This window comes from Microcaecilia unicolor, chromosome 10, assembly GCF_901765095.1.
Source record: "Microcaecilia unicolor chromosome 10, aMicUni1.1, whole genome shotgun sequence".
Classification (NCBI taxonomy): domain Eukaryota; kingdom Metazoa; phylum Chordata; class Amphibia; order Gymnophiona; family Siphonopidae; genus Microcaecilia; species Microcaecilia unicolor.
Window position 1 is genome coordinate 141,187,951 of NC_044040.1, and position 14,390 is coordinate 141,202,340.

Consider the following 14,390-nt stretch of genomic DNA (forward strand, 5'->3'; position numbering starts at 1 on the left):
CTATGTCTCACACTGTATCACATTCACGCTCTATGTGTGTCACCACAATCACTCTCTCGGTCTCACAGAGAGCTTGTGTATCGCACACATACTCTCACACTCTATCTGTCTCACACACACTCTCTCACTCAGACACACTCGCACCCACACTCACTCTCTCTGTCACACACACACACATTCACTCTCTCTCTCACACAGTCACTCTCAAACATACACACTCCGAGGAAAACCTTGCTAGCACCCATTTCATTTGTGTCAGAAATGGGTCTTTTTTACTAGTCTAATATAATAATTCGCACCTTCAGCGTTCTGAAGCTGACTCCGTGGCAGTGAAGCCGTGTAGTGTTCCTGGGTTCGTAATCGCATTCGCTCTCACTGCCCCACCCTCGGAGGGAAGGGAAGGCTGCATACTCACTCACTCTCTCTCACACAGCACCTGCCACACCACCCCCAGCAACGCTGACCCCCCCCCCCCCCCCCCCCAAGCCCTCCGCCACCCCCTTCCAGTTCGGCAGTCCCCTTCAAGTTCACCAGCCCAGCAATGCTGACCTTGACTTACCCAGTCGGGGTTTTGGCAGCCGGCAGCAGCGGTAAAAGCCGTGCAGGCTCGGCCCTTCTCTCTCTCTGAGCTCTGGTCCCACCCTCATTTCCTGTTTCCACAAGGGCGGGACCAGAGCTCAGGGGGAGAGAAGGGCCGAGTCTGCAAGCCTTTTACCGCTGCTGCCGGTCGCTGTAACCCCGACTGAGTAAGTCAAGATGACTTTTAAAATTTGGAGAGAGGGGGCCTGGAACTGGATGAAAGGGAGGGAGGGACCCTGAAACTCGGAGGAAGGGGGGACAACGCTGAAACTCGGAGGGAGGGAGGGGGGGACGACCCTGGAACTCGGAGAGAGGGAGGGAGACGACCATGGAACTCAGAGGGGGGCCCCTGGCACACAGCCTCATTCTCACACACTCTCTCTCTCACAGACACACTCGCACCCAGTCTCTCTCACTCTCTGTCTGTCACACACACTTGCACATTCACTCTCTCTCTCATACACTCTCTCAAACATACACACTTCGAGGAAAACCTTGCTAGCGCCCGTTTCATTTCAATGAGAAATGGGCTTTTTTTTTTACTAGTTTCTATATAAAAAGAAAAAAAAAAGGCACTGAAATCCATAATACACTTGCAAACAACAAAGCAAGTTCTGCAGCACTAAGAAATACATTTTGAATATAATCCTCCCCCTTCACAGACCCTTCAAAAACTCCCAAACTCCTCCCCCAACCCCCATCCCATACTACTACTACTTGACATTTCTAAAGCGCTACTAGGGTTACACAGCGCTGTACAATTTAACATAGAAGGCCAGTCCCTGCTCAAAGAAGCTTACAATCTAAAGAACAAATGTACAGTACAGTCAGTCAAATAGGGGCAGTCTAGATTTCCTGAAAGGTATAAAGGTTAGGTGCCGAAAGTAACATTGAAGAGAGGTGGGCTCCCATCACAAGTTTGCAATTGATTTCAATAGCGATAGCAATTGTTTTGGTATGGCCAAAATGGCGGCAAGCTCCGCCCACCACTACCTTCAGCCCAGATAATGGGCGAGATAGGCTCATGCCGTCTACAGTCATTAAGCTTCCTCGGTCGGAACAAGTCAAGCGCCAACATTTAAAGCTGCAAAAGTATGCTTTACAGATTACATAAACCGCGGTAGCCCCGCCTCTAGCGTCATAATAACCTTGATCTAACATCGATCCCACCCTTGCCTTGTGACATTTAACTCATTGATAGGTCGAAACAACAGAATTAGCTCCTCCTGTCCTAACTTTGATTGACAGTATGAACGAGGAACAAGTCTCTTTGGGAGTATATTATTATTTTCGTGTTTATGGATTTTTTTTCATGTGTTTCTGCTTGTTGAGTAAAGTTAACTGTTGAGTGGTTTTAGTATTGCATTAGCTTGGATAATGAGCATGGACCTGTTCGAAGACCTTCCGGAGCCCTCGCAGTCCACCAGCGGTAAGGACCAGAGTGTACAGCGTAGTGCCCGATCAGTGATGAAAGAGCTGAAGCCAGGTGCGTGTACAGGCCTTGCAGAAAGTTGTTCTGTGGAAGTAGGTGTGCGCTCCCCTTTGTTTTCTGCGCCCGGCCGGGCCGGTGGGCTTTGTTTCCGTGTGCACTTTCGGAGGGCATCCTACTGTTCTGTTCTCCCATTATTATGGTGATTGTAGATCATCCGATTTACTGCTTGGAAACTCGATTATTTTTGTCTAGAAAATGGCCGCAATTTTTCCTGTTTCATTCGGGCAGAAAGTTGGTAAATAAAAACTGCTGCAAGTGACATTTTCTGAAGGGGGACTCGTGAAGTTTCTGAATTGAATCTTGTGGGCTGCATGATCCAATACAATATGCTTTTAAATGAAGAAGATCTTGTCAAAACAAATTGTTTCGTTGTTAATTGAGTGACTGAACGTGGAGTAGTATTTCAGCTAAACCTTTTATTCCAGCAGGCACAAGAGACTAATATGTAATATAAACAGTAATCTGTGGATGGGCGCCATGGTAGTGAGTTGAGATATAACAGAAGCTGGTTCTTTTCAGTGTCTTTCTGAAAAACATGGTGGTCTGGTGGAAGGGTTAATAGGAAAAAGCTGTCTTTTTGCGGAGGATTCAAAGATCTGCAGCAACGGAATAGACGCGTCTGTTTCTGATATGAGGAGATAGGATGGAGCTCTTTGAGAGCCCTTTGATGGATTGTGGACAAAAAATTAACCCCCCCCCTCCCCCAAGTAGAATAAATACATTTTCCTCAGCAACCCTCCAGACCGGTCAAGACGCTTGGCTTATGCACGCCTACCAGCAGAGGGAGACTGAGAACACTAACTTTGAACTCTGTACATATAACCTGTGCCTAATCCTTTATTTCTCAGTCTCCAGCAGAGGGTAGACATGCAGCTTGTCCTGTCTGGTAGGACTTAGATATTTTCTTAGGGTAGTTGGTTTTATTTTCTCTTCCCTAGTTTATTGAAAAATCCCTGTGCCTGGTTCCTTGGTGTGCTTGGGAGTGGTGGTGGGTCCGGTGGGCCCTCCTTCGTTCCCCATGGGGTGTCGCATCCGGGTGGCCGGGTCCCTCCCCCTAGCTGGCTCTCCCTCTTGGGCAGCCTTGAGTTCCTTGTGGTCAGTAGCAGCGGGGCTCAAAGTTAAATAATAATAAAAAAAAAGTAAAGAAGAGCTGCTCTCCGGTTTCGAACCGGTGTCGGTCTGGCTGCTTGGGAGAGCTGAGGCTTGCAGCGAGCCCGTGTGTGGGTTTGTGTGCAAATTTAGGAAGTTTGGCTTTAGTTCTTTACCCGCTGTTTTTGATGTCGGGGAAACTATATTGCCAGTTTTGCGCTCGTGGGGGGGGGTTAGATGCGCTGGGAGGTCAGTGCCGTTTTGGGGGGGAGCCCAAGCCTCCTTCCTCCACGCCTCTGCTGTTAGCGGCAGAGGTTCCCGCTGCATGTTTAGATGGGGCTGAGGTGGCACGAGCGGGGGTTACTGCGGCGGTCCTGATTTTGGCGGGTACCGCCACTATCTTGGATTCGTCCCACACTGGATTGGAGCCGATGCAGTCTGGGCAGGGAATCCCTGTTCCTGGTCTATCCGCAGGGTTAGAAGCTTCCGGAGGCATGGGGGTTTCCTCCGAACTTTATTTGGACCATGTTCCAGGCCTAGAAGGCGGTTACTTCTCGCTCTAAGCCCTGTGGTTAAGGGATTGGGGGTGTGTTAGCTAACAGACCGTGTTTGGAGTGGTCAGAGGACCTGGAGACCTTTTCTCTCCCAGATTCGGAGGGCGGAAGGGATAAAGAGGTGTCTTTGCCAGGCGAGGATCCTTCTGTAGTTCGGATTTTTCACAGGGATGAGTTATCCGAACTTATTATCAGGTATCCGCTACCTTAAAATTTGAGCCTGCGGAGGTTCCTCTGGGTGATGGGAAACAGGTGGATCCGTTGGTTAAGGGGATTCGGCGGCTCCCTCGCTCTTTTCCCATCAACGCAGACCTGAGAGACTTATTAGCGCAGGAGTGGTCTTCCCCGGATGCACCGTGTAAGGTGGCTCGGGCCATGGCTAAGCTCTACCTGTTGGGAAACTGTGGGGTACAAATGAGATAATAAATAAATACCCTCTACCCCAGGAGGATAGAGATTCTTTGAAACTTCCTGCAGTGGATGCCGTAGTAACGGCGGTGACTAAGGCCACAGCTATCCCAGTGGATGGTGGTGCTGCGTTACGGGATCCTCAGAAACTCTTAAGCTGAGTTTCGATTTTTCAGCTTTGGCGTTGCAAGCTTCTGTTTGTGGAGGTCTGGTAGCTCGCGCGTGTTTTCGCTGGGCTGAGAGGCTTCTGGATGGCCCAGAGTCTGATAGGGCTTCCTGGGTTCGGGAGTTGCCTGAGATGTGGGTCATCTTTTTTGGCGGATGCAGTATACGATTTGTTACGGGCGTCTGCAAAGAGTACGTCACAACTGTGAGGAATGATCTGGAGTAGTGAGCCCTTGGGCCGCTACCGGGGACCGGCAGCAGCAGGTGAACCACCCAACAGAAAGCGAGACTAAACACAGAGAGGCTGGTACAAGATTCAGGACTCTCAAACAGGCTTGGCTGGACAGAATTCTGGAATGGACTTGACTTGGCTGGACCCGGATGCTGGAACGGACTTGGCTTGGCCGGATACTGGAACGGACTTGGCTTGGGTGGAACCGGATGCTGGAACGGACTTGGCTTGGCTGGAATAGGATTCAGGATACGGGAACAAGATTCAGGATATTGGAACAGGATTCAGGATACTGGAACAGGCTAGGCGGGAATGAAAGCTGAAAGCAAACAGGGCAGCCACAAGCAGGATGGGAACTGAAGACAAACAAGGCAAGAACTAGCAGGGCTGGAACTGCAACAAGCACTCACAGACGAAACTCATCTGAAGACCTCTGTTGCAAAGGCAAGTCTGAAAGTTCCCAGGTGCTTAATAAAGGCAATTACAGATGAGGTCACAGGTGAGGCTTGGCAGCAGAAACACAAGGGCACGTCTGGAGTGCTGGAACATCAGGACTGGAATGAACTCTGGCACATGTCTGGGGAAACAGGAAGAAAACAGTCCACATCAGCCATAGGGCCTGGTCACCAGGAGACGAGGTGAGTGTTGGCGTGGAATACAGTCACAATCGTGACAGAACATGACCCCCTAGCAGTTGCAGCCTGTTGAGCCCTGTGGTTGCGGGGGTGGGTTGCTGATGTGGCTTCTAAGTCAAAGCTTTGTTCGCTCCCTTTTAAAGGTTCTATCCTTTTGGGGAGGAGTTTAGATAAGTTGGTGCGAGGACTTGGTGATGCTAAGGTCCCGCGGCTTCCGGAGCTTCGTCCCAAGTCAGGTTCCTGGGGGGGGGGGGGGGGGGGGGCTTCTGTGCGATTTCGGGAAGCAAGGCAGTATAGGCCAGGTAGGTCTAGTGGAGCGCCCAGGGGTTGGTTTTTCTAGAGGACCCAGCCCTTTCGAGGTGGAAGCCGGGATTCCTCCTCTGGAGCTTCCGGTATGGTCCGTGCTTCCCAATGATGGTGCGGGGACCCAGCCTCTGGTTCGCATTGGCTCCCGGTTACGCTTGTTTTACCAGAGGTGGGTCCAGATTACTTCAGACCAGTGGGTGCTGGAGGTAGTATGCGAAGGCTACGCGCTAGAGTTCGACGGTCCTCAGATAGGTTGTTTGTTTTGTTTGGAGGTCCTAAGAAAGGTGAGCAGCCTCCACGGCAACTCTTGCTCGGTGGTTGAAGGAGGCTATTGGTTCGGCCTATTTGTTGAAGGGGCGTGCAGTGCCGTAAGGCGCATTCTACCCGGGGGGTAGCTGCTTCCTGGGCGGAGAGTAGTTTTATTCCTCCGCAAGACATTTGTAAGGCAGCGACTTGGTCTTCTATGTATTCCTTTGTGCGGCATTATAGAATTGATGTCCAGGCAAGGGAGGATGCCGGTTTTGGAGCTGCTGGGTTTCGGAGGTCCTGCCCTTAATCTTATACTGCTTTGGTACTTACCAAGCATCTTGACCGGTCTGGAGGGTTGCTGAGGAAGGTGAAATTAGGTCTTACCTGCTAATTTTCTTTCCTCTAAACCCTCCAGACCAGTCAAGAGCCCGCCCATATAGTGTCAGATATCTTTTTGAGCCTATGTTCTGCTATGGCTGTTTCATAGTACATTTCTTTTTGGTCAATGTCGGGGATGTTTCCTTGACTCTAGACTGGTGCAGTACGGGGCGCTGTTTGCATTCGGTCTGCTTGAGCACACTTTGGGGGTTTTTTTTTCTTGGGATTCCATGTACAGGGGTTTGTTTTAGTTTCCAATTGGGTGTTGAGTTTTCTCTGCTTTGCTAGTCGTATACTGGATATATTTGGTTAGGCACAGATTATATGTACAGAGTTCAGAGTTAGTGTTCTCAGTCTCCCTCTGCTGGTAGGTGTGCATAACCCAAGTGTCTTGACCGGTCTGGAGGGTCTAGAGGAAAGAAAATTAGCAGGTAAGGCCTAATTTCACCTTAAAACTCCCACAGACAGGGTCCTCTATGGCTCTGATTTAAGAGAGGAAGCAGTAGGTAAGCATCTCTGTTCACTGACTCCTGCTGACAGAGGACAGTGAACAGGGAGTGAGGAGAGTACACAACAAGACCTCTGGAGCCAATGCTCAAAGGCTCAGGGCTGAGTTTTTACTGGACTGTGAAATTGATACCAAACAGTTGTCATAACATGCTCAAACTAATGGTCATGTAAATTACTGCCATGCTAAATTTGCTCAGTAATCTGCAGCTCAGCAATAAATGTCAGCTTTTCTGTTAGTGGGCTTGAACAATGATTGACTCAGGCACTTGACAGAAATCTCTCTATATAAAAGGCAACCCCAACGTTCTGAAGCCTCCACGGAAGTTGAGGCGCCCGAGATATCCGGTGTGCCCTGCAGTGTCTGCACCGCCCTCGCGTCAAAACGTCATGACGTTGAGGGCGGAGCTATGACACTCGAGGGCCGAAACGGAAACGCCACAGCGAACAACTAACAAGGCAAGTAGCTCGGAGGGAGGGGGCCCCTTGCTAGCGCCCGTTTCATTGCGCTCAGAAACGGGCATTTTTTCCTAGTGATTGACATAAAACAAAACAAAACCAACTCACAAGCATATGCTGTGACGACATCCCACTAACCCGACACCTCTTCCCCAACCCCAAACATATCCCTGCTGTCTAGTGGCACCCACCTCACCCTCACATAACTGATTTCCCCCCCTCACCTCTCCTTATATGTAGACAGACCCTACAGAGGATGGTGCCCTAAAGGAGGAGCGAATGGGCATCACTCCTGCCTTGTATGAGGTCAATATTAGGGGAAAGGGGGTGTTGGGTTAAGAGGGGATCTATTACACCACAAGAGATTTAATATCAGGGGTGGAGGGAAGAGGGGATGCTAGTTTGGAAAGCAGTTGAGGAGTGGGGTGCCCACTAGACTACATGGAGGATTCTTTAAGCTGGAGATGGTGGGGGATTGGAGGGTGTTTTGGTTGGGTAGGGACAGGGAAGGATTCTTGCTAGGGGCTAGTGCACCATGCAGTCCGTGGCAGGGTGGTTGGGTTGGAGGGTGAGAAGGGGCACCGCTAGACATTCGCTGCTCAACCAACCCTTCTATGCTAACCTGTACCTGGCGAAAAGTTTCCTGTGCAAAACATACATGAGAGACTTTTTTTTTTTTTTTTTTTTTTTTTAAGCAAGGCTGGGAGATACATAATGATCATATTAACGTGCAATCTGCAGTAATGGTTTCTCGCATGGAAACCATTGGAGCATTGCTTGGCCAGTAAAACCAGCAGTGAAACAAAGTTAAATCCACACTAATGCTTTGTACATCTGCCCCTCTTGTGAGCATTGGTGGCTATGGTTCATTCCCCAAGTAACTGATTTACCAGGACAAAAATGTTCCAGTTGAATCATTGAATTGGCATAAATGAGAGAGCGCCTCTCTTCAACATTTGGGCCCTACCCTAATTGTATTCTGGCTGGCTCACAAGCCAGGAAAACATTGGCTACAGAGAAGTAAAGTCCAAAGAAAGTTAAAGTAGCAATCCCTGTACCTACTCCAAAAATAGATTTTTGGACTAATTTCTGAATTAGTCTGTCTGTGTTGCCTGTCCTTTAACATTATGCCATCAGACAGAATGAGAAGTGACCCTGGAAAGTTGAAGGAATGACTGAGTGCTTGACAGCTCTTAAGTTTCAATATAAAATACTGCTGAATCGTGCATTTCCAAAAAAGCAATAACTACTGCAGGAAGTGTTTCCAATGCTCACCAAACGAGAACGAAGCCTTGGGATGATCTTAAGATAACAAAACAGTTTGGCAAGGCCATTTTCCATCCAAAGGAATGCTGGGGTATATAGGAAGTGGCTTTGTATTGGAATAAAGGGATAATTTTATAGCATGTTACTATTTTGGACCTATTCTATAAAGTCACTTAGGTGCCAAACCCTCAGAAATTGTGGCTAAAAATAAGGTAACATGACTGTTCAGAAGCAGGAGTAACTAATTTCATTTAAAGAATGTGCATATTTTATAAACAAGCAAACTTGCTTTTGTGTGGCACCCAAGATCTTGTGTTAGGAGTCTTACAATATATACTGTTCAATCTAATATACCGCAACCAACATCCAACAAAGTCATATATTTTTTCTTGTATTTCTTAGGATATCAACAGTGATACCAACATCCAACAAAGTCAAATATATTTTTTCTTGTATTTCTTAGGATATCAGCAGTGATACTCTGGCTGTGTCACGCTTTCAAAGCTGGACACTGGGTTTGTGAGCCCTTGGGCCACTGCCGAGGAGCGGCAGTGGCAGGCAAAACCACCCCATGCTAGAGACAGGGCAGATCTCTGACAAACAGTAGGCTTCACCTGCACCTGGCCACTTTCCACCAAGAGTTGAGCTCAAGGCTTCAGGTGGTCGGCAGGACTTACTGGACAGGGCAGGACTGGCTAACAGCTAGGCAGCACAGGGACAGCAAGGCAGGGAAAGGATAGGCTAAAGGACAGGACTGAAAGCTGCGAGCAGCCACTGAAACAGGGAACAAATACAGCTAGACACAAGACTGAACTGAAAGCTGCAAGCAGCCACTGAAGCAGGGAACAAACACAGTTAAACCCAGAACTAGGCAAGACATACAAACAAGACACAAGACTGGGAAACAAGCAGTACAGGAAACAAGCAATACTCTAAGCTAAACACAGACTAACTAGAACAGGCAAGACTTCAGGCAAGAACTAGAGCAAGGAAACAAACTCAGGCTGAAGTGCAAAAGCACCAACATACCAGGGCCTTAGACGCAATGCAAAGGCAAAGCAGCAAGGTTTCAGAATGGCTAAAAAAAGCCCAGCAGCACCTGGAGCTCAGCTGCAACCATCACCAGGAAACTACAGGTGCTGTGAAGGTTCAATCCAAGCAAGCAAGTCTGGCAGCCCGGAAGATCCGGACCGGACTGGGCTGAAATCTGGAATGGGTGATGGTCCACAGCAGCCACCGGTTCTGGCCACCAGAGGGCGAGGTAAGCACAGACGTAACAGGCTGTTACATTCTAATAAAGCAGAATATTAGTATTATTTAAAACGATTGGGTATATGGACCTATGATGAAGTGAAAGTGTAAATCTTAGTGGCACTAGAATGTGTAACAGCCACTGAGTGTCGCCGTTGAGGTCCTAAGAAATATAAGAAAAAGTATATTTGACTTTTGTTAGATGTTGGTCGGGATATATTAGATTGAACAATCTCTGTATATAAAAGGCACCTCCAACGTTCTAATTGAAGCCTCCAGCCGGAAACTTGAGGTGGCATAGATATGCGGTTTAGCAAATACACAAAAGAAAGGGAGATAATTGTTTTCTCAGGCACCTGGAGTGGTTGCCCTGGGTGATTAACAAGGTCAGCTGGGGGGCACAGCTTCTTGCAAGTAAAGCAATTAACTCTGCCCTGGGTGATTAACAAGGTCAGCTGGGGTGCACAGCTCCTTGCAACTAAAACAATTAACTCCTCCCAGACTCTTAGGAGCTTGCCTTTACCTCACCCATGCTGCAGTCCTTGCATACACTCTAAACCAAACAACCTAGCAGCTGCTGCTCCACATTGTCGTTTTTAAATTGTTGCTCCATCAGAAACAAGTCTACAGCTTTTTCAAATGGGAGGGAAGGTGGCCCTGGAAATGGGAGGGTGGGGACTCTGAAACTCTGAGGGACGGAGGTGGGGGACCCTGAAACTCGGACGGAGGGGGGGACGACCCTGGGACTCTGAGGGAGGGTGGGGGGGACCCTGAAACTCGGACGGACCCTGGGACTGGGAGGAGGGGACGACCCTGGGACTCTGAGGGAGGGAGGGGATGACCCTGGAACTCGGAGGGAGGAGGGAGTGATGGGCCCCTGGCACACACTCTGATTCTCATTCCCTCTCTTTCACACAGTCAATCTCACACACACTCTCTCAAGCACACTCCGAGGAAAACCTTGCTAGCGCCCGTTTCATTTGTCAGAAACGTGCCTTTTTTACTAGTATTTTATAAACAATGCACATAAATTGCGACTTATTCCGTGTTCTGCCCAAGCTCTGCTACCAAACGTATCTATTCCCACGATGCCTTAAAGTAAGCACCTTCTTTCACAGCACGTACTTTTATGTGACTAATCCCTGGGGTAATTTTGTAGCTTTTTAATGCACCAAATTGTTTTTTTAAATAAAAGTACCCTCTTTTTGACTATCTTGTGGAAGTTAGACCCCTTTCCACGGGCCAGAATCGAATAAACAAAAAATTGAAAATACTGCAATATATAAGTGAATCATAAAAGTATACCGATTTGGGGCCCATGGGTTTAACCTGTTTTTCCTTGTCATCAGCAGCAGACAAATCCAGAGACTTTTGGGTTATGACCATCTACCAGGAGACAGACAGAGAGTAGCAAACTGAACTCTTCCACATAGGGACAGTATGCTCCTTGGTCTGTCAGTATTGTCTATCTCCATCAGGCAGTGGATGGTATCTCATATGCTCCTGGTTTTTCTCCTGCTTCTGTGGGTCCTGTTTTGGGTTCCCTGGTTCAGTTGAACTTGGGGGTATGTAGGCCAGTAGAGGTGCCTGACTTGGGTGGTGCCAGAAGAGGTTTAACAGGTTTGGGCTTTTCTCTAACCCAGACCTGTCAGGCCTAAAGCCCTGGTGGTCCAATGGACCTCTAGACCCCCCCCCCCCCACCCCAGCAAACACAAGGGCCTAGATCTCATTTTGAAGACTGTTTGGTGATTGCTTTTGCCAGGAGAGTGTTGGAGCTTCAGGCCCTGTCCTATCAGGACCCATATCTGTCCTTCTTGGAACTCTGTGTCTATCCATTCAGTCCCTTCTTTGTTTTCTCTAAGGTGATCTCTCCCTTTTATAAGAACCAAGAGATCTGCATGCCTTCCTTTTGTGAGCCAGAGTTCATGTTTGACAGCCAAAAGCCCTGTGTTAGTACTTGAAGGAGACAAATGCTTTTTGGCTCTCTAATCGTCTATTTGTTTTGTTCTATAGACCCTGTAAAGGCAGGCTGGAGTCCAAGGCCTTCATTGCATGTTGGATAAATTTCAAGCATTGAGGCCACCTACATTTACAGGAACAAAAGAGTTCCTTCTGGGCTAAGAGCACACTCGACTCCGTTGCAGATGACCTTTTGGGCAGAGGCCCAAACAGTCTCCTCAGAGGGTATCTGCTAGACGGCAATTTTATTATTACATTCGTTTGTGAAGAATTACAGACTGGATATACTAGCCAGAGCCCATTCAGACTTTGGCAGAGCTGTCTTTCAGGGGAACTTGTTATCCACTACCTAGTGAGTTCTGCTTGGGTACATCTCAATAGTCAGGATGATGCAGCCTGGATGCAATTGGGGGGGGGGGGGGGGGGGGGGGGGGGGGAGGGTGAGGAGGAACCATCCTGAGCATCCACCCCACCACCAGAAGACTTTGATAGATGGGGATTTTTGTCTTTCTTTCTAGTGGTGTTCAAAAAGAAGAGTTAAGTTTCTGGTTAGAAAAATTAATTACAGCTGCAGTGGTTGATGGGACATGGATGGGGTTTAAGGGACCTTCTGCTGCTTTGAAAGAGGCATATTGGAGTTTTTCTAGAGAGCTCCAACTATTATACCGGTAGTGTCACTGGAAAACATCCATTTCTTTACTTCCATATGCACGTAGGTGGGGAATGCAACACAGTAGTCAGGATAGTACAGCTAGACTAAAGGTATTCACCAGTTACGGATCTATGTAAGCCACATTGAGCCTGCAAATAGGTGGGAAAATGTGGGATACAAATGTTAAAAAATAAATAAAGGAAAGGAAATTAACAGGTAAAACATTTCACCCTTTGTCCCTGATTATGACATCCTGCACAGGTGTCCATTTACAGATTTTTTTTTATGCATAACGAGCGCAAATTGCGTGCCTATGTAAAAATAAACTACTATAATGCACATATGCATATAATGCATGCTTTACCGGTTTATTTTTATAAAGCACACTTAATTGCAGAATTAATGCATTTGTTTTTCTCTTTAGGTTTTCACAGGTGTTATTAGCACACAAAACCTGCAAAAAACCTAAAAAGAAAAGGCCTTGTGTGGTGTTAATTGGCAACAATTTGCAGTTATGCATGTAACTGCACTTAGGTGCTATTCTATAAACCTAGTGCCTAAGTTCCATAGCCTGTAACTGCAAAGGGGGCATTAACTGAGGAGGAGCATTAACTTGGGGGGGGGGGGGGGGCATGGGCAGGTTAGGTCAGGGGTGCATCAGGCACTTATGCGTTAAGTTTATAGAATACTGTCGGTTATGTGGGCAACTGGCTGTATTTAGGCACAAGCTTGCACCTAGCGTTTGCTGCGCAAATACCAACATAAACTAGTATTCTATAATGGCTTCAGCACTCAACTTTTCCTTTATAGAATACTTGCTTAGTGCTTAATTTTTTTGTGCCTGACTTTTGGCATCCTTTCTTGAATCTGCCCCATAGTGCACAGGAGTAGGTATGATTTGTCAAAGATACTTATAACATGTGCATTATACCCCGGATTCTATAATAGTGCCTTAATTTCTGCTTGGAAATCGAAGCTTCCTTGTCATCAACAGCAGATGAATCCATTAACTGATGGGTTATATCTGCCTACCAGCAGGTGGAGATAGAGAACACTGAAAAACCACAGGGACACTTGGACGGCTAGCCCCTTCTGCCTTCAGTATATATATCTCTATCTCCCAGCAGGTGTTGCTCGATCAGCTCCTGGATTTCTGCCTGGGGTGGCTCCTGCGCTTTGCCAGTAGAGCGGGGGTGTTGTGGCTGGTGGTGCCCACTTTGAAGGCATACTTGGTTTTGTTCCCTGTCCCTGCCTTACCCCATCCCCCCCTCCTCCTGGAGTCCCTCTGTTGCTGCCTGCCTCCAACTTTCCTCACAGTATAAAAAAAAAAAAATGGCGCGCTTTTACAGCGTTGCTGTTCTGAGGCTTTCTCCAGAGATTCTGGTTCAGTGCAGTTTGACCGGAGCTTGTTGCTCGGTCTTCTGAGGTGAGAGTGGTGCCCAGCTCCTCCGGGGAGGTTCCCGCAGACAGCGTTCTGTGCGGGGTAAGTTTTTGTGCGAAGCTGCCATTTTATTTCTATATTTCCGTCCAGTCGGGCGATTATCTGCTGCAGGCGTTAAGTGCTACTCCCGCTGTGGTAAACGCAGGTCAGCAGCGGGGCTTTGCAGTACGTGCTCCTTAGACGCTCGTGCTAGTACGGCTATGGCGAGCGGTGATTCTTCCCTCTTGGTGGAGCTGGCAGCGGGCGCCATTTTAAAAGCACCGCGTGACTCGACCCTCGCGGTTGCGGAGGAGTCTGAGAGCAGGGGGATGCCTCATTCCGAGGCTGCTAGAGGAACTCCTTCCTTTGCTTCTCCTAATTCGGGGGCGGAAGACCAGGGTGAGTTTTTCTCCCCTGAATGTGTGCTGCTGATGCATAAGGCCTTTATGTCACAAGGACTGTGCCGGAGGCGTCTGACACTCCGTTGCGGACTGGATTCCCTCCAGGATTTGATAGTCCAGTGTTGGCCGCTGAGTTTCCTTCTTCCCCCGAGCGTTGGACTGACGCTAAACGTAGATGGGTAAATTCCCCATCTGAGGGTGGTGCCTCTCCCTTTTCCCCCCTTCTGGTCAGGATGTGGGGAGTCTGAGGAGTCTGGTAGGCCCTCATGGACGGATGAGCCAGATGAGGGTCCCTGTTTGTCACAGGATTTGGATGATCCTAAAGCGGTACGGATTTTCCACCGTGACGAGCTGCCAGCGCTCATTTCTGACGCCTTGCAGGCCCTTT

General features: G+C 48.3%; 1 protein-coding gene across 11 annotated transcripts in view; it reads left to right on the top strand.

Annotated features, from left to right (window-relative positions):
- Positions 1 to 726: 726 nt before the first annotated feature.
- ILKAP (ILK associated serine/threonine phosphatase) overlaps positions 727 to 14,390 on the top strand; it is a 109,107-nt gene continuing 95,443 nt past the window's right edge. For 2 of the 11 annotated variants that reach the window (XM_030215820.1, XM_030215823.1), the window contains exon 1: positions 1,796 to 2,065. In XM_030215820.1, coding sequence (XP_030071680.1) covers positions 1,957 to 2,065 — 109 coding nt within the window. In that variant the 5' untranslated portion in view covers positions 1,796 to 1,956. Of the gene's footprint in view, positions 747 to 1,794; positions 2,104 to 2,189; positions 2,211 to 2,239; positions 2,307 to 6,499; positions 6,519 to 9,561; positions 9,581 to 11,861; positions 11,882 to 14,390 lie in introns of those variants that run through there. The other 9 variants (XM_030215831.1, XM_030215821.1, XM_030215824.1 and 6 more) reach the window with 9 other exon arrangements.